Source organism: Lutjanus erythropterus, chromosome 12 (genome assembly GCF_056507025.1).
Source record: "Lutjanus erythropterus isolate fLutEry1 chromosome 12, fLutEry1.hap2, whole genome shotgun sequence".
Taxonomy (NCBI): Eukaryota; Metazoa; Chordata; class Actinopteri; order Lutjaniformes; family Lutjanidae; genus Lutjanus; species Lutjanus erythropterus.
The window spans coordinates 23,163,314-23,189,110 of NC_139328.1; the positions used below are offsets into that span (position 1 = coordinate 23,163,314).

Consider the following 25,797-nt stretch of genomic DNA (forward strand, 5'->3'; position numbering starts at 1 on the left):
TCTACTCACCCCTTTCTTCCCCCATCATTCTCTGTATCTCCTCTCCTCCCCCACCCCCCCATTTCCCAGTTGACTCACAATACACCCGCAGAGCCTGCTCGCTCCTCTTGTCCCCTGGGGCCAGAGAGGGATGGTCGACAGCGCAGGTGATGAGGGCGTCGTTGTCGCTGCGGCTCACCTCCAAGGTGAGCTCGCTGCTCACGTTGTAAGTGGGATCGTCTGGAACGGGCTCCACCACGTCTGGACGTCCTGAGGTGAAGAGGGACGAAAGGGGAGGGGACAGTCAAGAGGAAGGCGTCTGCATCTTAACAGGGGACTAATACAACACTACAGTAGTACTACACAGACACAACACAATACACACCAAATGTACACGGATACGAAAATACACACCAAACATAAACTAAAGCACAGGAAAAGGTTATTGTGCTGTAATTACGATGTGGTGGTTTCATGTTGCAGAACTGTACAGAACTGCAATGACCCCCATTTGTTCCCATTAAATGAAAAATGCCTTTCCTGTGCAGTTACCTTTGTGCCCCTGGGTGTTTTGTTCTGCTATCTATCACTACATGCCACATGTACTGTACGTCTAACAAAGCGTTTCCACACATTCCTAAAGCAATATCGCACATTTTCTCACTAAAAGGATCAATTTTTTCGGCAGATTCATTCACTGACGTATACAAACATTTCATCTAATAAAATGTGATCATACAGACCCTGCAGGGTTACCTTCAAGGTCAAGGACTAGCAGCAGTAATGTGGGTCTGAGGAGTGTATTTCTCTGACTTTGACAAAAAAAAAGCTGCAATTATTTGCCAATTAGTGAATCAACAGAAAATGAATCAACATTTTTTTCTAATTGATTGATGTTTTAAGCCATTAATCGAACTAAACTGCCAAACATTCGCTGGGGTCAGCTTGTCCAATGTGAGGATTTGCTGCATTTCTCTGTTTTATGTTGTAAACTGAATATCCTTGGGTTTATGGACTGTCATTCAGAAAAAAAAAAAGTGATTTGAAAACACCATTTTTGGAAAATAATGATGAGCATTTTTCTGTATTTGCTGACATATTAAAAATATCAAAGACACTTCACACCAAAATCAAAAACCCTAAACCCCAAAAACCTAACCGTTACCTGTAATGTTACTTATACTTCTAGATTGTTTTGGTGTGAGCTGCCAAGTTTTAGAGATATCAGCCATAGAGAGCTCAAAGCATTAAAAAAATAATAATTTAAGAAATTCAACAGCAATGTCTCTTGCCAGACATCATGAACCAGTAACTCAAGACAATCCACACAGCTTGTTGTGAGCAATTTCCTGTTCAAACTTTTTCTTTCTAGCAACACCTCACAGAAGGACGTGTATATCTACTCATCGGCACGAGGCTCATGTTTGTTACAACGCAAGTTGACGTCCTCCTCGGCTGAGCTGTTATCTCTCGTCCATGAGCAGATACACAATTCCTTCTGGTTCCTTTGAGCATTACGAACACCATCTAGAGTTCCATCTAGTTATATTATAATCAAGTCAGGTAAGTTTAGCATAATTTATCACCTTATTTAAAATGCTAAAATGGTAAATAGATCATTTAAGAACGGGATTTATTTATTTGTTTATAAATTTAAAATCAGTGTCAAATAAAATGGCAAGATTCTTTGTGTAGGTCCAGCATAACAAGACAGTGGTCCCATGTAGCAAACTACGTTATATTCCAGAGAAAGCAGACATCTCTGGTATCTCCAAAACTCTGCATCTCACACCAAAACAACCCAGATGGATAAATAGCACTACGGGTAAGAGGAGAAATATGTATTTTGGATTTTGGGGTGAACTGTCCCTTTAATCAAAAAGCTAATCTTCAGATGAATCACTGACAAAAATAATGGTTAGTTGAAGCCTGTTTGTTCCATTTTTCAAAATGCTGCAGTTGACTTCACATGAATTTCTTCACGTCTAAAAAGATGGAGCCTATGTAAAACCACCAGACTGTTTCAGTCTTTCAGTCTACCACAACATTCCTGTTCACGTGGAGACGTGCAAAGAGTGACAGTTTCACTTCCCTCCAACCTTCTGTAATGCAACATCAGTAAACCACATGCACCACATTCATGTTTACTAACCAGGCATGTCTGTGATGTTTCATGCTGAAGGACACCAAAGGTAAGAGAGGGAGGCTAAAGATCTAATGTTGCTAAGTCCAGCTTTCTTTGGACTCCCTCATTTGCTGTTGCTTAGGAGACAGCTTGCATTTCACATGATGTAATCCATCACCGAGGACAGACACAGAGGCAACTATACCCAAGAACACAGCTTCATTTTGGCAAACAAAGAAAATCTACAACATCTTAACGGCAAGCTGTCCCAGCCATATTTTGTTATTTGGAGTGATAAAACACGTCTGCTTTTATGGTTTAAGTTTTACGTACAATATGCACAGATTTTCATATAGACACTTTCACATTTGCTGCTGTTTCCCTTCCTCTCCTTTATTTTACATGTCTGGCAGTGTCCACAGCAGTCTGTGCAAAATAAAAAAGAGGAAGAAGAGCTGGGCAGGTGCGAATGAGTGTGTGCAGCAGCAGCAGCAGCCACTAGAGAAAGACAAAGTATGAAAGCATAAACACAGTGGAGACTGTCATCCGGAGATCGCACTCTATTGTAAGAGAAAATATCAAACTGGGTGGTCAGACCGTGAAAGTGGTTGGTGAATCTTGGAAAGTGGACCGGAACCTTATCACTTTCTCCTGACACACACACATGCACACACGCACGCATGCACACACAAGCATGGGCACATGTAGGTCAAGCTCATGAATAACAGAGGAGACAGAGATAGTGGCAGGGGAGCAGATAGGAAAACACACTCACACACGCACACTTTTTCCCCTCTATCTCACTCTTTCTCTCTCAAACACACAGATATTACAGATCCCTCCTCCTCCTCCTCCTCCTCCTCCACCACCTCCTCCTCCAGAGAACTCTTCAAATACCACTGAATCTAATGACATCTCTCTTTTTATTACCATAACCAGTCCTCTGACCCACTGAGAAAATTAGTTTACTTTCCAGGTGCATTTCAATAATCCTACGCCACTCAGAGGACTCTTTTCGTCACTGTCCTCTTCCGCTCTCTCGGCACACACAAATATAGACAGTATATCGCTTTTTATTAAAGACAATGGATCTCCCAAACCAGACCTTGGAATGAAGAAATCCTATTTGTTTACTCCTTGACTCTTGTGTACAGTATTTTCCCAATCATACAATTGAGTTTTAATAAGTTTTTCCAGCCCAAGGGGTCACGGAACATACTCATTAAGGCAAAAATAAGATGCAGTCGGTTTAAGTGTTTTTTCCCCAGACAGCAGTGATGCACATTTACTCATAATTCACATTTCCTCAGTTCATTATTAGATAATCAGGCTAGATTTGCATGTCAGCTGCTGCAAGCAGGAGCAAGAAGCCAGTCAGACCGGAAAGCAGTAACAGGTTGTGTTAAACTGGATTACATACAAGATAACAAATTCTAAAGGGCTAGTTTACCCAAATTGCAAAACCCTTTTTCATTTTTGTGTTGTTTTTTTTTTTTTTTTGGTTTGGTTTTTTTTTTGTCCAGGTTTTGAGATATTCAAGCTGAATGCAATTTTGATTGTGGCACACACAGCATATCTCCCCAGAAACAGGGTCCTCATTACTCCACAGAATCCACAGAGCAGGCTGTGAACAGTTTTTCATACCGGGGAATATTTCTCTGTTAGAAATGAGTTCCAATTATAACAGTTCTCTGTGTGTTTGGTGGATTATCCAGAGTAACCAGGAGGTTGTTTCTGGAAATAGAGGTTGTCATTTTTTAATGCTGCGAGCACCAAAAACAAAATTATATTCACCACTATTGTCTTGGGGAGCAGCAGAAATGTTGGCAACATCTCAAAACCTGGACAAATACAAGTAAAACTATCTGTATGGCTATAAGCTACTAGATATGAGTGAAATGTGTGATTTGGGTTAACCAAGCTTTAACTGTATTTAAAATAGCTATAATCATTTTATATTAAGAATAACTGTGGTTACATGGACAACACATTGGCAGTTTATCAAATTTTAAGAGGGAGAATGGATCTGATTTGTTTCATTCACCTGCAAGTCATGCACTCACTCATTATCGACATTTTTGGTTGTCTATTTTTGAAGACAGAACGGCCAGAAGGGCAGGACTGAAGGGCGGAGTGCAAATACAAATTCATTTGCTACTTCAGCACCACGGACAGCGCCGTGGGTTTCTCATTACACAGCACAGTCAGATAAAGAATCAATTAGTCAGGGAGACTAGACTAACATATTCAATGTAATGTTCATGTTTTACAGTACTATGTGAAACAGGTCACTCACAGTGATAAATAAACAACCTGACTCCATTGTATCGCTATCACTGCTCTCGTAGCATTATTTCCAGCTGCAGCAGGCAGCTGTTTTCAGGGCCAATAAACCCACTGTACACTACCTGTCCAACACCAAACATCAGACAAACACAGTTAGCAAACAGCTGGTAAACATAGTGGGAGCATTAAGCAGCTCGAGAGCCAGATATTTACCTCAGGAATTAGTGAAGACTAAAACAGAAGTGGATACAAACATGACTCCAAATGAATGATAATGCAGCTCCACTGCTGCTGGATATATAAATATTGCTAGTGCACCACAGTCGACATATATGTTTTTATGGTTCAGCTGCTTCAAAGTGGGAAAAAAATCAGTTAGTTCTGCTTTAATTTATGTGCAAAATATGAAACCTGGTCACTTAAGAAGCTGGGTCTCTACATATGAGTGGAACAGACCCTGCAACAGAAAATATTATGCAGAGCTGATGGTGAAGAGATAAAAATAAAGGTGTTAAAATGAGGGTTATTCGATGTTAAATATAAAGAAAACCCAACATAAATTATAACCAAGACATAGCACAGATATATTCTTACCTCTTTTAGAGAGCCTATCAGGTTATAAACAACTGAGAAGTGCAGCAGGTTTTAATGTAAATCAGCTTAAAGGTAGAATAAGTAGGTTTGTTAACACATCAGGAACACATCAGAAAGATAGTTGATTGCTGAGTCTCATTCCCAGGACGTCAAATACTGATGTTTTGGGTGTGCAAAGGCTAAGGCATAAGTCTGAAGTGTTCCTAGAAAAACAGCAAAATAATGGGAAAATCTGGCAGTCTATGCATTGTTTTTTGGGAAAATCCTGCAGTTTGCCTTAAAAAAAAAAAACTGTATTATTGAACAAGAGAAGGCAAAACATTGGTACTCAAGTTTCCACACATTCACTCTATGTCCTCAAGTCATCATGCATGGTCAAATTATGAAGTCAATTTTGAATTTCCTTGCCTTATCATGTGATTCTTTACTATCAAAAACAGCTCAAAAGACTATAACAGCTCACAAAAATACCAAATCATTAGAAAACCATATCATATCATCAAAGTTATGTTTTTAATGGCCAATAAATCATTAAAAATAAATATCAATATTAAATAAGTGGGAGTATGTGCAGCATTCTCCTTCTTTAATATTTAAGCTCGAGTGTATACTCCAGCACCTGCTAAAGATTTAATGGGATGCCCGTACTTTTTTATTAAAACTCCTATTCCTCGAATAAAAAGGTGGGCAAATGGCACATCCTTGAGACTAACTTCCCCCAAGGTGGTGATGTGATGCAGATGAGGTGCTGCTGCTTCCGATGCTTCAACCCTCAAGCGTACAATCCGCCATAAAATAATCATATTAGGAGAATCAAACAACTGGATGCAGCAATTACTGCGTCCAGCATGTTTGGGCCTTAAAGGCTCGAGAAGAGTGCTTGTGACCACACTGAGGGCCCTGGATTACAGCTGAAACAATTAGTGAAGGAATCGATTAGTGGATGGAACCAAAATCATTTAGTCCAATAATGAGATGTAAAATGTTGTTTTTTATAATCAAAGAAATTATGCCAGCAGGAGGAGGGTGCTTCATGTTTTTAATGTAGATTCAACAGGGTGACATCTTGTGAGACATGGATGAAGCAGTTTAGATTCATCATAAATGAATCATAGTTACCTGAGCCAGGCAAATTATTAATTACTTTTTGATCTGTGTGTGGAATAAGTGATCATTTTTCACTGTAAAAAAAATCAGACAGGGATCTAGTGGAATCAACTAATCTTTTGTCACCCACTTAAAATAAATATACACGTTTTGTTTATTTAAGTTAATTAAACTTAAAATTTCTAGTTTTGATTTTTTCCAGAACACTTTAGAACTTATAAGCATGAGTTCTTCTAACTTGAAGTCTCCTGAAGTCTACAACCATACATTCAAAAAAAAAAAAAAAATCACTGGGAGATGTTTCACATTTTGTCTTTCTACACTGAAATAAGATAACTGCTTGAAGGCAGGTCAATTTAAAAGTTTCCAATATTCCAACTCAGTTCAGTTGCTTTGGTGTGGTTTAAATATTTTTTTTTTTAGCATTTTAGCATGACTTAATGTTACCCTGACCTAATGATAGCTAGTTTTGCTCAGTGAGTTTACTAAAACTTAAATGCCACAGGTTAACTAACTCAGGTGGTCCATTTATATCTAGCATAATACATTACTTGGTCACAAAATATTATTTTGTCTTACATTTGACTTAACCTTCTTTCTAAGTAACCAAGAGAAAGTGGTGGCTCAACAGCAGTGGGAAAAATCTGGGAAAAATAATGTCACGATGTCAGAAGCACAACACTAAGAGAAACCTACATAGTAAACTTTTACTGATATAAGAACAGCAGGTTGAGGTAACAGGATGTAATTCAAAGTTGTTATAATCCACAGAAATAGACCTCCACAACTAAAGCAGAAAGCTAAGTGGTACTCATTCAGGATATTACTTCAACTACAAGTGATATACACATTTTACAGTGTATCAATGCTGGAACAAAGTACCTCCAACAGGAGTGTGAAATAAAGAACTGAATCTTTAAACTAAGAAAATGGAAAAGGAAATCAAATTTGTTTGTGATGTTCATCAGTGTGACTGAAGAGGTATTGGTTCAACTTAATATGTTAAGCTTACTGAATATTTTCTCAAGTACAAGTGAATAAATATCTCATTTATTTGACTAGAAAGGTTCATTTGTTTTGAATCATACTCATTATTACCTGAACTTGTCTTTTAAATTTCAGTCAGCTTAAAATTTTAAGCTCAGCTGAGAGTTAAAATAAATAGTTCATTTTTATAATGTTTAAGTTAGAAAACATCCTAATGCAGAAAATACAAACATTTACAGAGAAAGATTTATTACAGTGAAACTTTTTTGCAGTCTTTGCTGAGTCCTCACCATTTTATCCACAACTATTTAATCAATTTTCAAATCATTTTGAGACATTTATCAAGTAAAAATCATGAACTGGGTTCATTTCTCAGAAGCTGAAGCTATTCTCTGTTTCATATTGTTGCTGTTAGGCAAAGTAATCAAACTGAAGACCTTTTAAAATGTGACATTTACTGCTTGTCTTGAATATCTTTGTGTTTTGGACTGTTAGTAGGAGAAAACAAGTAATTTAAAGTTGTCAGTTTGGGCTCAGTTGAAGTGTGATCGGCATTTTTCCCTACATTTTGACATTTTATAGGCACACCGTCCCTCAGAAAATAAGATTTATCAATAATGAAAGTAATCACCAGTTGCAGCCCTATTCTGGACCAAAAATAACATTAAAAAAAGACCAGCTGGACCACTGTGAGAAGACGAAATGAATTAGTGAGTAAAATCTCCTTATTATTCAACAACTTTGCCAACTGAACAAGGCGCTTAACCCCCAGCTACTCCAGTGAAGCTGCTCTGTCGACAGAAGTGGAAGACTGGTTCTACTTGGCCTGTCCGAGGTGTGAAAACGTGTAACTGTGAATAGACAGTAGCAAATGGCTTAACAGCACTGTGCATACTCAGCAGAAGCCCTGCTTCCCTCCTGGATAAGGGGGGAGGCTTTAAAATAATCAAAACAGTCATCACTTTGAAGCTTAAATCGGATTACGGCCGGTGAAAGCGCTCAAGTCTGATTCGAGTGTTCATATGAGGTCATCTAATTTGGAAAGAGGTTTAATTAGTCCTGTTACTGGATTACCGGGTGAACTTAGTTGCTGGGACTGACTTCAGTTCTGTCTTACTATGTCTGTCTCTACTCAATGTCCACTGGTAGAGATGAATGGGTTCATTTACTCAAGCACTCTGGTAAAATTTTGATGTATACTGGAGTATTTGCCTTTTTTTTTACTACTTCCTTCTTTTGATATCGCTCAATTTCAGATGTTAACAATGAACTTTTTACTTAACCAAATTTATATTATAATTGAAATGGCTAATCCAAGAGAGCACCTGAGGTTAGGTGGGGAGCTGCCAACACACACTATTCATTAGGCATGCATAGCCTGTTCGAGATAACTAAATAATAAATTATTAAGCTATAAACTGCGGTTGACTTTTCAAGAAGAAAATAAAACAGGATCTAATGCAGGATTCAAAATACTCTCATGACGTGCACTGTGGTCGAAAAACTAGTTCTCTGCCGTCTAACCCACAAACAAAAATGTTCATTTTGTTCATACCTGTCATCAGGTATGTATCAGGAAAGTGACCAATCTCAATCTCCTGTGGACGACACAACATGCAGCATGTACAAAGTGATGCATTGTTATAAAAACTTCACAACTTCCTGAACGACAGCAGTATTGTTTGTGCAGGAGGAGGATGCCCATCCCTACATAGAATAGATCCCCCTAAATCTTACACACTGGTCCTTTAAGTAACTCATAAAGCAAAAAATAACAATCATTCACTGGCTCCAACTTCTCAAAATTGATGTAAAAGTGTTTCTTTTTATTTTTTATCACTTCAAAATCTAATACGATTGGGTTCTGGATGGTTGATATGACAAAACATCCAATTTAATGACATAATTTTGAGCTTTCAGAAACTGTGATGGCAATTTTTCACTATTTCCTGACATTTCATAGAATAAAAGATTATGAGATTAATCAAAAAATATGTGACAGATAAGTTGATAATGAAAATACACATTTGTTGCAGCCCTGTATTTGTTCCATTACCCAAAGTGCTGTGATTATGGTTGACTTGAATTTATTCCTTTCTAAAGAGGTTTAATTGACAAATCCAGACTGTGAGAACTGCCTCCTTTGTTAACATTTAATTTTCAAATCTCCTTTATCTTACATTGTTCTCATTTTATATCCCAAAGCTACTTCATATTCAAAGCTGCAAAAGGCAGGTGTTATATAATATATATAATTATAAAGCTATCTCAGAGGTGTCATCGTGTAAAATGAGTACTTCTACTTTTTTTACTTGAAGATTCTGAACTTTTACTTAATTGCAAATTTTAAACTTTTACTTGCAAAGATGAATTCGGCATCACACTGCTATTTTAAAGGTTTTGAACTTCCACCACAGTCTGCTTCTCAAATCTCTCTTTCTGTCTTGTCTCTTACATCACATTGCTCCATACGGACACACGCCCATGTACCCTTCGCCAACCGCCCCACGTCCTGCATTATGACAATTTGGGCCGGTATTCAGCCGGTATGGCCTTAAGTGCCACCATAAATCCCCATTATCCCCAATCCAATACATCGATGTCACTAAATGATCCACAGCCCTTTCACACAGTACAACTAATACAGTCTTCAAAGCTCTTAGCCTTTCATTCTTCTCAATTACCACTCCCTTTTCCCGCACTCTCTTGCTCTCTGTCTCCCCTCGTCCCCCCCTCCTTCCCTCTTTCTAAATCCTCTTTCCGGATTTCTCTCTCCATTTCATCAGCCTTTCCTCCTTTCCCCCCCCCTCACTCCTGTTGCGCTCTCCAGTCCCCCTCTTCTTTAAAAACTGGTCCCCCTTCGCTTCATCCTCTGCCCCCAGTCTGCGCTCCCACTCAGCCGCAAAGCCGCCGCGCTTCTTCTTCTTCTGTGGTTCTCTTAATTCCCCTCCTGCTCTCCCTTTCTCCACCAGTCTCTCTTTTCTGTTGCCTCTTTGTGACTTCCATCACTCTCTCACAGACACGCTCTCGCTTATTCACTCACTCCATCTGTTCTCTGTTTTCTCTGCAGCCGCTCACTTTCTCTCTCTCTCTCTCTCTCACACACACACACACACATGCATTCTTAGATCCTTACTAGATCCCCGTAGGTTCCTGGTAGAACCTTTTATAAAAGTTCCACTTGGAACCCTTTCAGAAAGTTATAATTGGAACCCAAAATAAAGAGATTTCAACAATCCATGAAGAACTCTTCTTTCAAAAAGGCTTCTCTGGATGAAAATGGTTCTTAATGGAACCATAAGTCTTACAACGAACCCTTGATAAACCCTTTCTTCAAAAAAAGGTTCTTTAGAGGCAAATGGTTCTGTGTTTAACCTCAGCCCTTCAGGAAGAACCCTCTTGGAACCCTTATTTTCTAAGACATGCGGTATCTGAAGTTCTACTCCATGTGATTCTGTTTTGTTAAGGTGAAAAAGGTCTCTAGGTCAAACCTCAAGGGAGTGTTAAGAATGTGGTACTTCTCGGTTTTAAGAGGTCTTCTTCATGTTGTGACCTTAAAGAATACTGTGTGTGTGGGGTTGTTTTTGTGGACTTATGGACACCCAAATGTATATAAGCCACGTTACATGACTTGTGGGCAGAGATTCATATTGGCTTCGAATCCTCTCACAGGTAAACCATGGTGCCTGATCGATACAGAACTTTTTTGTAATAAACTTTTTATTATGTAATCATCACTACTCACTAAACAACAGACACTCTGCATATGTGTCATCCTCATTCCCATCTCTCTCTGTCTCCTTTGCTTTTACTGTCAGTGAAGTTGTCAGAGGAGCAGGAGTGAGCAGCAGTCTATGGGCTCATGTTTCCAACACACACACGCACGCACACACACACACACGCACATACACTATAACTGCATGAATGAGAAGCTGTAATAATAGCACATTGACCCGTAGTGCTCTGCTGTTATGTAGTCGGAGATGAGCACTGTGTGACAGTGTGCGTGTGTGTGTATGATTATCATCTGTCCATTACCATTGTGTTAGTGTGTGTCTGTGTGTGTCGTTCCAGCAGTGACTGATTGGTGTTGTGTGGTGTCAGAGCGGCTGGGCGAGGCCTCGAACACACCATCATTCACATCCAGTTGATCTCCTTCAAATCTCTCTCTGTCTGGCTCCATTTTTCTCTGTTCTCCCGTTTTTTTAAAGGGTCAGCTCACCCAAAATTGCTAAACAGAACCAATGTCCCTGTTACTCTGGATGCAACCCTCTTGGCACACAAGACAGACGTTGATTCAGCAAAACCCTGGATTGTATTCAATGAGCGTGTTTTTTAACAGTCAGTGCCAACGTTTTTAAAAGTGTTTATTTGTGCAATATATTTGCATGGGAATTGGAAGCATTATGGCATATAAACTGCAGTAAAGGGACACTCAACAAAATTTGCACCTGGTGCTTAGTTTACTATTCATGAGGTTCTCACGCCTGTGAAAACAATTGTATATAATAAGACTTTATAATGTCTTCTGTGTCTTTTTTTAATGTCTTTAACAAAGTCTGAAAAAGTAACCTAGCTAACCTTAGAGACTTTTTAACAGATAGCTTATTATGATGTTGTCAAGTTACATCATGGGAAAGGTATGGATTCAGTGTTTTAGTGTCAGTTCCTTTGATACTTCAATTTTAACCAGTCTGTCTCTTGTGAGTCCATTAATTATATGGATGTGTTTGTTAATTTTCCAGCTAAGACAACTAAAACAGTTAGGGAAAGATTGTGGTCACACTGGAAAACGTATAAACAGGATATAAACTGAGGTCTCCTACATTACAGTCGGATGTGCTAAACACCCAACCAGCTCCTAAACCTCCACAACTTCACTTTCTTTCTTTCCACATAAAGGGCAACCCACTCTCTGCACTGCTGCTGGATGTAAATCATTAGGTGCAGATAGTCTAACATAAACATAATTCCTGCAGGATGGGACGTTTCTACAGCGGAGGTAGTTCCCATGAACTGCGGATTATCCAGAGCAGGCAAAACATTGTTTCTGGAAAGACATGTTGCTGAAAATCTTTTTAAATAAAACTTTTCAGTGTTGTTACCGCCACAAACAAAATTGGATTCACCTCCATTACATTGGATATTTGGCAGAGACCTCTAGAGACGGATATCTCACAACCTAGACAAATAAAAACCAAAACTATCTGCGTGGATGATACTATTATAGGTACAAGGAAAAACACATCTTTATTGTATTTTTGGGTGAGCTGACCCTTTAAACAAAAATCCAATCTCTTTAAAAAGCAACAATCTCTCGGCTCCTCTCTCTCCCTCCTCCCGTCTCTCTGTTTTTAGTTCAGCTGTAACAAAAAGAGCAGATAATCTGTCTTTAGGCAGGCAGCTCTCCCATTCCTCCTTCTCTTTGTAGCTTCAGTCCATTCTTTCGATTCATTTCAATCCATAATTATAGCAAACACTAACACTGCCAAGGCATCAGGACACAAGACAGGCATTTTTTGCATTACAAAGCCCGAGAGTAGCATTTTCACATCAATAAATCATTATAATATTATATCACCATATTATATTAGTGTAATTACTGTATAAAGGGCCATTGCAAAGAAGATCCACCAGTTTGATCGCTGCAGTGTACAAACAGTAGATTTGGCGGGACATCTGCTGGAGAGCTTTGCAAACAGACAGAGGGCGCTGTTCTGTCAGCACAAACAGAGCTTAAAGCTTATAGAGTTTCTGGTAATGGCAGATGGTGGAAGGAGCGAAAGGGCGACAGAAACAACACTTCCAACATGTTTGTTCTGCTCGGTAAAGCTAAACAGAAAAACCTCTGACTGATGAGGCAACAAGAAGCAGGGGGGTTTACAGGAAACATGGCAGTAATTTGGAGAAACGCCGCTGCTGCCAATACCAGTGGTGTGAGTCAGAGGCTGCCAATCGTCTCCTTGATTTTCAGTTGATCTGTAAGAAGAAAGCTGGTTAATTTGTCCTCTCATGGTATCCTAACTGCGCTCTCATTCTACCGCCTCTCTCCTTCTCTTCCCTGCTCATTTCTCCCGTTTATCTGCAACAAAAGACCAGCCAGTCTGACCTCATGCAAAGCTCTCGCTATCTCTGTTTCTCTGTTCGACCTCATCCCTTCATCCTCTCCTCCGCCCTGCCTTTTATTGCTGGATTCTGTCGTTATCCCCGGCTAGATCCGACCCACGCTATCTCGCGCTCTCTGTTGTGTCACTCCCAGTTGCAGATATGTTGCAGCTCAGCGGATGACACAAACACACACACACTTTCACAAATAAACTCACACACAAAAACAATAAAAGCAAACAGTTCCTAGCTACATGCATAGGCACTAATTTACAGGATCAGGACATGAAGGGATGATGGGATAGAAGGACACACTCGCAGCGTGTTTCTGCACTCACACACACACAAGAGCAGCATGCTCTTGCACTTGCACACGCACATATGCTCTCGCGCTTGCACACACACACACATATGCAGGCGCAGGTTTAGGACACACAGAGAGACAGCAGGCAACGTGGCAAGGACACAATACGTACACAGCAGGATCACACACACAAGCTACGTTCTCTCACACACACACACAATCAAAAACCCAAATGCTCAAATACACACTTGCAAACCCACATATACACTGATTACTGCAGGATCACACAAACACTTACTGTAAACACACAAAGAAACACAAGCGCAAACCACATCCTCGCATTCTTGTGAAATATCTTTGCAGCTACATACTCAAAAACACATACACATAACCACACCCTCGCCACACACACAGATCCAGCAGCAACAGACGCGTCAAACACACATTCTTCTGACCCCACAATGCACACAGAGCGTCCAACACACTCCCTGTGTCTCTCACCTTCCAGCTCCTGCTCTCCTCTGTACCAGCGCAGCCTGGCGGGGGGTTTACTGCCGGTACTGGTGCAGGTCAGGGTGACTTTTCCCCCCTCCTTTACGGGTTTCTCAAAGCCAAAGATCTGAGGTTTACCAGGCACACCTAGAGCGAAAGACACACACACACACACACAAAGAGTTATAGAGTTAGAAAGAGCAAGAGCAAACTTTTATGCTGCAGGGCTCACCTTGAAGCCAGAAAAAGCAAAAAAGTTCAGGGCCATTGGCAGAGCTTCTAACAGGCAGAAGTGGGAAGTAACAGAGTACGAATACTTGTTTCAGGTATCTGTACTTTGAATGAGTATTTTTCTGACAACTTTTAACATAAATATCTACACTTTCTTCTCCATCATTTTCAAGACAGTTTTGTAACTTAAGTTTTAATGCATTTGAAGGGAATTATTGCTCATTTTAATTTTGCATTGTTGCACGCCACCTTCCCAACATGAGGACTGAGTTCAACCTAAACAGATGCGACATCGAATGCATGGAAAAGACGATCACTTGGTATATCCATCAGGGCATATCGTGCACTACAGACTGGGGCTGTGATGATAATCACATTACAGTAATACCGTGGTCATGTGATGCCTACTGCAGGGTTGAGCATACTACTGTCATCACTGCAACTTTTATTTTGAAGGCTCAGTCGCATTTTGAGATCAACACTTTGATCTATTAATACACCTGAGGATCGGTCGACAGACTCAACCCAAGGCATCTTGGGCTTGTCAGTGGGTGGCTAACAACTTTTTTCAAGACAGAAAAATGGATAAATAACTACAGAAGACACTGGGTGTTGGATCTTTAGGGATTTATTTTACCACCTCTCCAAAAAAAGAGGCTGGAGTTCAAGGCTGGATTACAAAGCTTCTGAAGGGGAAGAGATCTCACTAGAAGCAACGTTATAAAAGTACAATGCTGGCATTAGCATTAGCGTAGCCTTTCCTGGTTATAATTATGCCATAGCTATTAAAGCAGTTGTGGTAAATTGCCTTTCATGGGAATGTGCTGCTTTGTCACCGTGGTAAGAAAAAAATCCACAGCCCTACAATAAATGTAATAAGATGAAAGAGACAAGAGAGGGGGATTCAACCACAGAGACAAGGTGACGATCAGTTCGCTTTTCACAGAAATAGCTGGCAGAAATGTCTTTTTACTTTTGTGTTTGGAGTACATTTAAGAGCCTGTACAGTTATTTTTCACTTTTACTTGAGTTAAGATCTGAATCAGTACTTTATTACTTACCAGTCTTTGTTTTACATTATCTACAGCGTCTGTGCTTCTACTCGAAAAAAAAAAAGTACTTTGCCAGCTCTGATAACAAGTAGCTACTGCAATTTTTTTGTTAAGTTATTGCGTATTGATATACGATATGTGATATATGATATTGAGGAAATTATTTGGTCAGTTCTGAAAGCTGTCATGGAAACTATCTAGGAGGAAAATAACGATGCAGTTACAAGGATTTGCCCCTGTAGTGGTCCAGTCATTGCACAGAGGTACAAATGTCAAGCTGTAAATGTAAAGCTTGCAGAAACATTAAACCCGCCTCTCCATCAATGTCCATCAGGGCAGGGGTAATGGAATATTTCTATGTTTTACTGAAAAGTGACCACTTATGGCTGCCCAAATAATGACTACTGTGTCTCAGGAGCAAAGGTGAAAGTAGCTTGTTTTTACAGCACCACAGAACCTTGTAGGGAGGTTAGGTTGTTAGTGTAACACTATAGAACGCTGTTTCAATCCGTTTTTCCTAGTATCATGATACCAGAGATCTCGCTGCCTACCAATCGTTGATTTCTTAATGCAAGGTAGTTGTTTGAATGGTGGCTACCAATTATGCACCTTACATTTTTTTTCGAGGACATGCCTTTCTGGACACGACGCTCTCCCACCAGTCTCCTCAGTGGTAGGCACACAACTTCTGTCACCGTCCCAATATGAAGGAATGCCCTCAGGACTTTGGATTAGTTCTGCAGAGCAGTTTTTTTTTTAACTCTCCAATTGTTTCCATCCAAACAAAAGCTTAGAGATTGTCCTCAGTCTCTATTGAGGAAGTTTTTAGAGACTGAATTGTCCCAGTTTTTTCTACCAAAATTTAACCTTGGGACCACAACCTTTAACCGACTGTGACAAGTAGTTTTTGTGCTTAACCTTAACCAAACCTCAATCATAGTGGTGGTAGATCAGAAACCAGACATGTAAAAAATCATTTATGACAGATTAGAAAGCACTGAAAAAAAGATGTCATTGTGACGACAAGGGAACCAGATCAAAGACTCATGTCAAATGTTGTTTCTGTTGACTTGTTCTGAGGTTGAGTTATAGGATTTTTTGGACAATAAAATATAGTTAGAAAAGCAGAAAAGTTCAGGGCCAATGGATGAATTTCTAACAAGTACCTACTATACATTTTTGCAAAGTTTTTGCATATCGAATTGGGGAAATTATTTGATCAGTTCTGAAAGCTCGGATGGAAACCAGCTAGGAGAAAAATAATGATGCATGCTTGCAATTATTTGCTCCGAAAGTGGTTCAGAGTTATTGCACAGAGGCACAGACATCTTTAAAACTTGTATCCACCCTGACCTTCAACAGCATCAAACCTACTCTCTCTCCATCATTGTCCATCAGGGCACGAATACTAGAATATTTCTATGTTCTTCTGACAAGTGACCCCTTAATGCTGTGCAAATACTGGCAGCTGTGTCTCTGAAGCAAAGGTGGAAGTAGCTTAATGTTATTACAGTGCCATAAAACCTTTTAGGGAGGAGGTCAGGTTGTGAGTGTAACACTGCAGAACACTGTTGGAACCTTGTTTTTCCTCCCAAGCTCAATATTGTGACTATAACTGTTCCCTAACAGTAACCCAGCAGTTTTTGTGCTTGAACCACACCTCAACCATTATGGTGGTAGATCATAAACCAACCACGTGAATCATTTCCTCAATCTGTAATGGATTTTGAAGGCACTGACAAAAGATTGTTGCCAATGACTTGTTCTGTGGTTCAGTTATATGACTTGTTAGATAATAAAATGTATCCAGAAAAAGCAATACATGTTTGGGGGAAATTGCTGAGTTTCTAATAATGTACCTATTTAAAGTTGCTGTGTATTGAATTTGAGAGATTATTTGGTCTATTCTGAAAGCTCTGATGGAAAGCAGGAGAAAAATGATGACGTAGGGTTGCAATGATTTGCCCCAAATGTAGTTTAAAGTCATTGCACTGCAGCTGAAATGTGAGGCTTCTGTGCACCCTCAACTTCCAGAAGCTTCAAACCTACTGTCTCACCATCAGTGTCCATCAGGGCAGGAGCACTAGAATATTTCTCTGCTGACAACTGACCACTTAAGGTTTCACAAATAATGACTACTGTGTCTCATATCTGCCAAAAAACCTCTTAGGGAGGAGGTCAGTTTGGAGAATGCAGTTTTAACCCTGGTTTTCCTACCATTAAGCAATGTTGTGAACACAGTCGCTCCCTAACTGTAGCCAAGTAGTTACTGAACTTAAACTTAACCACACCTCAACCATAGTGGTGGCAGATCAGAAACCTGTCATGTTAGGCACTGAAAAAAGATGTCATCAGGACAACAGGGGAACCACATAAGAAACCCACACTTCGACTGTTGTGGCTGTTGACTTATTTTGTCAGTGAGTTTATAGGACTTGTTACATAATAAAATATAAAAACAACAGGTTGCTTGTAATGTTCTTGTAAAAATCTAGAATGTTTTATGTCCAGCAACAGGAATCAAGTATTTATGTATGGTAAGTGACACTAAAAAGTCAGCTGTGACTAATGCAGAAACTAGATTTTACAATAATATAAGCAACATATATTTATTTATTGCAGATAAGTTATATCTTGCAGATACCAGATCTGCTTACTGTAAAAAGGTAAGTATCAGGCCCAATAATAATCTGGAATGAATTGTAGCACCCCTAGTTTTATGAAAATGTATGTCTTTTCATTGTTACACAAGTGGTTTGATTGTTTTTTATATCTATGAGCACTCTTAAGTACTGTGATTCTTTTTGTTACAATTCAGAATTTATATACATATATATATATATATATATATATATATATATATATATATATATAACAATAATATATATATAACACACATAATGGGAATTACTATGCAGTAATATATCACCAAACAGATCCATTTTACTTCACATACTTAACATCAAAAGACATGTGCTCATATTTTCAGGCATTTATTTCCTGTTCTGTGGAATTCAAACTTAGAATTCCTATTGAGTTTAAGAAATACAGCCAAAGACTCTTATTTTTGGCCAACATCTTATTTGAATTCGACATTTTGTATGCAGTACATTAATTATGATATACAATCTCTGGAAGTGTGTGATTTAACTTAACTTGAGTTTAAAAAAAAAGAAAAGAAAAGAAAAAGGAAACAATTGTAATGCTTAAGAATCACAATACAAATCAAATTGGCACCCAAGAATCATGATGGTACTGAATCAAGAAATAATTGTATGGTCCCAGCCCTAATGAACACTATCGATGAACTGGCCTATCAGTGAATAGGTTTTGAAATTGTGGTTCATTCCAAAAGGTTTCAGCTGATTGCAAAAATGCTATTAGCAACTAATATTTCACAGGGAAAAAAACAGGATAACATAGTAGACTCTTACTGTGTCTGCACTTCTAAATGTCTTAAGGTGAATCTGGGTAACTGAAATGTTGACCACATTTGTAGTAAGACTTGACAGAATCATACAGAAGCTGAATACAGTATAGAGACAAAACTATTGCCAAAACAAAATGATAAAATCCTTTACTAACCTATCATTCCAACAACTGCCACATATAGTAAGTATTCTACCATGAGCAGTGAAGCCCTATAAGGTAAGATGGCTGTCCGCTGAAATGAACACGGAAATGCAATTAATTCAGTGGAAAAATAATAATGCGCTATCACTTTAAAATCAGCAGCATGAGGTCTGCATTAACTCTGACGGCTTTGGCATTTTCACAATTCAAGTCAGTCTGGTAAATAATATTGTGTGACTGTTCATTCTCAGTACTTCAGGTCAGTTCAAAATGTCAAGTAAATTAAATTTTGCAAGGATTATTAAATACGACTCCCAGAATTCATTAGTAAAAAGCCAAGATGGGAGTTAGAATGATTCAGTCAGACTTAATGTTTTTTGGGGGAGAACACTGGTGCCTGGTGTGATAGTTTGCAAGACAAACCGAGAGCGACAGACGGATGAACTGAGCCAAAGGTCAGATTCTATCTGGCTTTAGCCAAGTGAGCCACCAGGGCATCCTCCCAGCCAAACCAAAATTTTATGATACTTCTTCCTCTCCCAGAGGTGTTCTTCCAGATTCCGGAACAGTCGGTTAAAATAAGGAACATTTTTCCTTAATTACTACTTTAACTGACAAGTGAAAACAACACAAGCAGGTGAAGGAATCTACACATCCACTCTGCCAAATATTTCTGAATCAACGTCTTCACCGGCACGGTCAAAGGCAAGAGTGGAGAAAATGAAACTTTTCTTGCCGTCCTCCATCTGGAGCTGCTGTGGGTGGCACTTTTCTCCACGAGTTGGTGGAAATTACTGTCATTCTGCTTTTAAAAATAATGAATATTCGGTTTGCCGTCTACCACATACTGCATCCCTGTGCATTAGTGTAAGGGAGGAGAAGGAGAGTGATGGACAGAGAAAAAGAGACATAGAACTGAAAGACTAGAAGCAGAGAGAGTTAGAGAGAAAGGTAAAGATGGAAACTGATATATATTTTCATTACAATTGACAAGGTTTCATACCAGTTATTATAATTTTTTTAAATGTGACATTTTCAGGGCAGAAAATTTCAGAAATTTCTGTTATTACAAGTATGCAGGGACTGAGGAATTAGATAGCTGAATGCTGGTTTAGCATGTTGTTAATGTGGCTATTTCCACAGGCTGGAGCGATGTCAGACTGACGTTTGATTTCACCAGGCACAATGCTTGTGATTCCACCAGCAGCGCCTTGGCATGTCCTAGAAGTGGACACTTAAAAGAAGAAACTATTTAACTAAGTAGCTTACTTCTCCATGGTAGAGCAAGGAAAGGGGCCCAAATCAACAAAATCTGTGCAACTCAACATAATCAGGCAGGCAAAATGCTCCGCTGCTGAAATGCTGCTGGTAGAATTTGCAGCTGTGTGGAGGACGGATCTGTGGCACAGATGTGCTGTGCTCAGTGGATAAAGTTGTAATATGGAGTGACAGTCAAGAGAAACTGTGCGAACATTGTAATGAGTTGGATCATTCATGTTGCATTCTGTGGAGGTTTATGGTGCAGCACTATATTAACCCAGCTAGCATTAGCTTAATTGTTCTATGGAAGTCAGTGGCTCTGCTTTGTGATCCTACATAGATAAATAGATACAAATCTGTATGTTTTGCCATATTTTGTGTTGTTTTAGTGTTTATTTTGAAGGTTAGGCTGTTGAACTTGTGGTTAGCATGTTGCATTGATTAGCATCCGTTTAGGTTACCAGGTAAAGTGCATTCAGTGCACTGTGGCAGATTTATTAAATCTAGAGATAATGTGCAATATTTTTTCCCACATTGACCAAACTGGTTAAAGAGTTGATAGAATTTAGATCAGTATTTTTTGACTACAGCCATAATAGACAGATAGACAGATAGGCGCGAGGCATTTCTTTTGTCCTGCAAACGGCCAAACGGACATGGACGTACAAATAAAAAGTGCCGTGAACTAGCCATGATATAGATCAAAAAAATAAAAATGTGGTCAATTTTTAATGTAGCAGTATTTGATGTAGTGCACTGTGTGCGGAAGCTCCCTGGCAGTAAAGTAGCATTGAATATTAATGAGGGAATAATACTGCACGTATAGAATTGGTTGGAGAAGCCCTGTCGAGACCCTTTCCCCTACAAGGAGAATAAAAGAGAATAAAGCCATTATAAATTATTCTCTGCTTAGCTCAGGAGATAGCAGAGATGCATGCCACACATTTTAACCTCACAGACACACAAGCATTTGAAAACTGACCATACTCAGCAGTTATGGGCTCATTTGTTTGTGTATGTGTCCGTCTAAAACATTGCACATGTCAAAACAAGAATGTATTGCACACATGAGCGCTTCTGTGCCAAAACTCGATATCTTTGGCTGATTTTCCCATAGGGGCTTGTGCGTTTTAGACATTTTACCATACATTTTTAATGGTTTGGCTCCCTCTCAGGGGTCATGAAATATTTATTGAACGCAGAATACAGTGTCACAGCTGTCAATTACAGCGAATAAAAAATACTTGAATCACAATTACTGCAAAATTGGAAGAAATATGGAGGAGTGATTCTCATGTTAATGTGAACGTAAAGAGCCGAAATAGACCCGCCTTCACCCTCACTTAGACACACACACATTCCCCTCCCCCTCTTACACACATACACAGACATCACATTAACATTTCAGGCGTTCTGCTCATACTGTTGTCCACAGCCACTATGTTGAATTCTTTTTTAATACACTTTTGCAGCACTGCCAAAACATTTGAATAAATATCATCAAAATGATTTATTCAAGGATGCTTTCACAGCTGCTGACTGACAAACCCCAAATTTGAGGAACAACCCTGCGGCCTTTCAGTCACAGAACAGCCGTTGTGAACATAAGCTGCCCTGCCCCACCCTAAATTTTAAAATTTCAGCATCTCTTGTTTCCACTTAGTGCATTTTCCGAGGGAATTAGGCAGAAACCCTCTGCAGCTCGGTTTTCATCCAACAATTTGTTGGCAAATTATGGCATATTGAATTAGAAAAACTGAGAGTAAATGGCATAAATTGATTTTAAAAAACTCCTCAATATCACAAGTTAGTGAGACAGCAAACTTGTCCACATTCGTCCAAATGAGGACGCAGATTTTTCGTGATCAGCACAAAGAATAACTCAATTTTGTTACACAGCGATTAAAAGTAGAATTGGATGGCCTGAATTGTTGGCCGTAAATCTGCTCACCACAACCTCCCAGGAATATCAGACCAGCTGTCTCTCCCATGCATACAGTAAGTCTCCATTGTGGTTGTATGGTCATTAGTTGGTGCATTACAGTATTGCCAAGCACATTGCTTTGTTCTCATCTTCAAGTGAAACCATGAAATACGGCCAGAATGAGCTGACACGGAGGAACAATAACAATTCGACTAATAAAAATCAGTTCTTGAAAGACTGTTTGTGGGGGTCCAAAGCCGATTAATCCCAAATCCAATCAATAAACAGGCACAACTGCCACTGACAGGAGCGGCCGCAATTTATTGCAGGCTGCAAGGAAGCGTCACACATAGGTAATAACATCCATCTCGAAGAAGATGAGTGGATCCTGTTTATCTCAACAGAAGAGTAATATGAGGTCGCAACCTTAGAGAAAGGTTAACATTATAGGGAAGGATCTGGATCGGACTGGATGAGGACATCATGAGGAATGCTGTGGAGCCATAACATTACCATGATCCACTGTTTTTGCAGCTTTATCTACACTAGGGAATAAATGTTGCATCTCTGCTTTTGCTGCATTGAATGAGTCCTGCACTGGGTCAGATACCCGCAAGCAGAGGAGCCACTGTCACTAATTTATAGCCATTTTCACTCAATATAATAGAAGAAGAAAACAGGTTGGTTTTAACCCATCTTCCTACGTTACTTTAGGCTGTTAGAAGGCTCATTATTAGAGGGTAGGTCAGCACAATTAACAAGAATTATTAACGTTAAAATACCCTGTAGTCCTGATGGTCTTTCAAATGGAGAGAATGGTACACCAAACTCCATTCTAAAAGCAGGTGTTTTATGGTAGGGCCATATTTTTACATGGTAAAAACTTTAGTTCCACCATCACAAACATTCGTTTCTGATTTGCTGGGATCTACAGGTACAATCAGTTCACATATAATTTACTTAGTAACATCATCAAGTACGATGTCATGTGTTTACCACAGAGGCACATGCACTGACTGGCCCTGTACTTTTACACCACTTGCTTTCACGAAAAGAAGGGACATGTACGGCTCTGACCACTTAGCAGGATAGACGGGAGGACATAAACAAAACCTTCCAAATGATTTGTGTCTATGTTCAAATTATTTATGACTGGAGTCAGATGGTATTAATGAAGATATATTTTAAATCACATACTTTGAAATAATTTATTGGGAAAGGGGCAACTTCATGTTTTTTAAATGTGAAGGTGGCCTTTCTCCCCTAAATTCACATCAGGCCAAGCAATAGGATGTCACTGATCCGACAGTGAGCTGCTAGCTAATACATCAAAACGGATGACATAAAGGCAAAAATAGCCAGTGCTGTATATAAGATTGTGGAAAATACATTGTTGAAGGCCAAGACAAATATTTTGGAGAAATTTGGTGTGATCAGAAACTGTGAGAATAGCATTGTCAGTCGCTTTGCTGCTCATAAAAAGTGCCAAAATTTATTAGCTTTTGATAGGTGCAATCTAGGCATATCAACAACTACAGGTGCTACACCAATTAACAGAAGTGAAGTTTAAACTCAGGTTGGGTCATGGGGTTTATATCAGCGGGTCTGGGTGGATCTGGATTTGACTTGGAGGTAACAAGTCGGTTCCACAGACACTAGAATTAGTGGACGGAACCACCATGATGACACCCATTAGTTTGTGCACTACAGTTTTGAAGCCTCATGTTTGATATTATGGGGGTTGTCATCTTGTTTTTTTGAAACCAGAGCTTGTTTCAACTGGAAATAATGGCACCATGCCTAATCACAATTTTTCTTCTATTACAGCTGAACAGTGCACTAAAATATGTGTCTGAAAATATTTTAAGTGAGTAATAGGCAAATTTGTAACAGAAGCTTGATCGATATTTGCTTAGTTTTACAGTTTGATGTCAGTTTTCAGGTGTATGTTCTAATTAACTAACTATTAACTACCTCTAACTAATTCTGCCATATATGGCCAGGTCTGATACTGAGTTTTGCAGGTGCAGTTTTGCAAAACTGGTCCTGTTTTCTAATGAGTCTTTCATAAGTCCTCTAACTTCACAGAGGTGCTCCACTTAACTGCTAGATTACCAATACTGTGCCTCATGCCAACAGGCGGCCTCTCTTAGCATGTCACACTTACAGGGTCAAACTTCCCTCTGCTCTGGGAGAGGGTAAACTCTGCAGGGTAGGTCAGGCTGACACAATGCCACAGCGGTGTTTCAAGGTGAATTTGAGGCACTTTTTCTATATTCCCTGTGTGTACTCTAAAACATTCTGGCAGAAAAAGTAGACGTTGTAAAATTGTTATAAACAACATGACAACTGAGGGGAAAATAAGAAAAGATTGTAAAAGCTTCGTATCATCCATTTAAATTTGTCACAATCCTACAGGTTTGGGAGATAAATGAGGACAGACTGCAGTCAAGCTGATTTGTACAGCCGTCAATCAGTCTCAAAGACGACATGTCAGAGTATGAAGACAAGGAAGGCAAGAGTGTCTTTCTGCACCATTAGGTCTCAGTGAGAACAGAGAGAACATGTTTAGGAAAGCCTACATAAGAAATAAACATCTGAGGAAACCTTAGGATGGGCCTCAGATAGAGTGTCCTCCTTCAAGGACAAACAGGAGGTAGGAAGGTTAGAGTTAACAGAGTAAAGACAGTTTTACTAAAATTATAATGTAAAAACAAAACAATTGATTTTTGTGTTTTTGTCAAGAAAACTGTGAAGCTGTTAGAGACACATTATTTGCACTTTCATTTCCAGGGTATATTTTCAGGTGTGGAAAAGTTGCAACCTCTGTTTTTGGCAACATCGAGATGACAGATTTTCCTCCCGTATGCACACTGTGTGAATATGTACTGTGTGTGTGTGTGTGAGTGTGTTTTGTGTGACCCACCTAGCACGGTGACGGTGGCTCGGGCGGTGCGGACTGGCATGGTGAAGATGGAGCAGGTGTACTCGCCCTCGTCGGACAGCTGCACTTCGGCAATGGTAATGGAAAGCTCGGTGGGTGTGGAGCGATGCAGCTGGATGCGGTTATCTCTCAGTGCTGCGGGCAGAAGACAAGCAGGATATCAATAATTAGAAATGTGCATATTTAATTGATTGTCTTTATGAGTTGTTTAAGGAAATTTAAGGTATTCAGTCCTTTATTTGAAGTGTTCTCTGCTGCAATGGATGTCTAACAGCAGTCATGTTTTATGTGTTGGTTTCTTTTTCTAATAAATAAGAAGCGAAAGAGGAAGAAGAGGCAAAAAAGGGGGGCATAGTATGAGTAAGGTAGAAGGGTATGAAAGACAGAAGACAGATAGAAGATAGGAGGAAGGAAATTGGCAGAGATTGGATGAAGACAGAAGAGAAGAAAACAGTGTGTGGGGGAGGTAGGAGAGGAAATATAACATAAAACACGGAAGAAAAACATGGCAAAAAGAAAAAGGGAAGGGAAGTAAACATGATGTGAGGAGAAAGAAAAAGGGAAGTGACAGAGAGATGGTGAAATCACATGAAGAGGGGAGGAAGATGAGAGACGGGAGGATAAAAAGGGGTGAGACAGTGGGAGGATGTGAAGAATGAACATGGCAAAGGTGACAAAGATATTGAAGGGATGGCAAGAAGAAAAGCTTGAAGGAAGGAGGAAAGGAGGAGTTAACAAGGGAAAGGGGAAGACAGGGAAGAACAGAAAAAAAGGGGAGGTAAACAGAAAACGGAGAAATCGGGAGAAAAGATGGTGAAAAAAAGAGGGAAGGGA

At 39.4% G+C, this 25,797-nt stretch overlaps 1 protein-coding gene across 4 annotated transcripts in view; it reads right to left on the bottom strand.

The window, feature by feature from the left end:
• Positions 1 to 25,797, bottom strand: part of cadm3 (cell adhesion molecule 3) — a 128,482-nt gene that overhangs the window by 23,434 nt on the left and 79,251 nt on the right. For all 4 annotated transcript variants that reach the window (XM_084731646.1, XM_084731645.1, XM_084731644.1 and 1 more), the window contains exons 4-6: positions 24,946 to 25,098; positions 13,989 to 14,126; positions 79 to 249 (exon numbers count right to left, since the gene is read on the bottom strand). In XM_084731646.1, the coding sequence (XP_084587772.1) occupies positions 79 to 249; positions 13,989 to 14,126; positions 24,946 to 25,098 (462 nt within the window). The remainder of the gene's footprint in view (positions 1 to 78; positions 250 to 13,988; positions 14,127 to 24,945; positions 25,099 to 25,797) is intronic.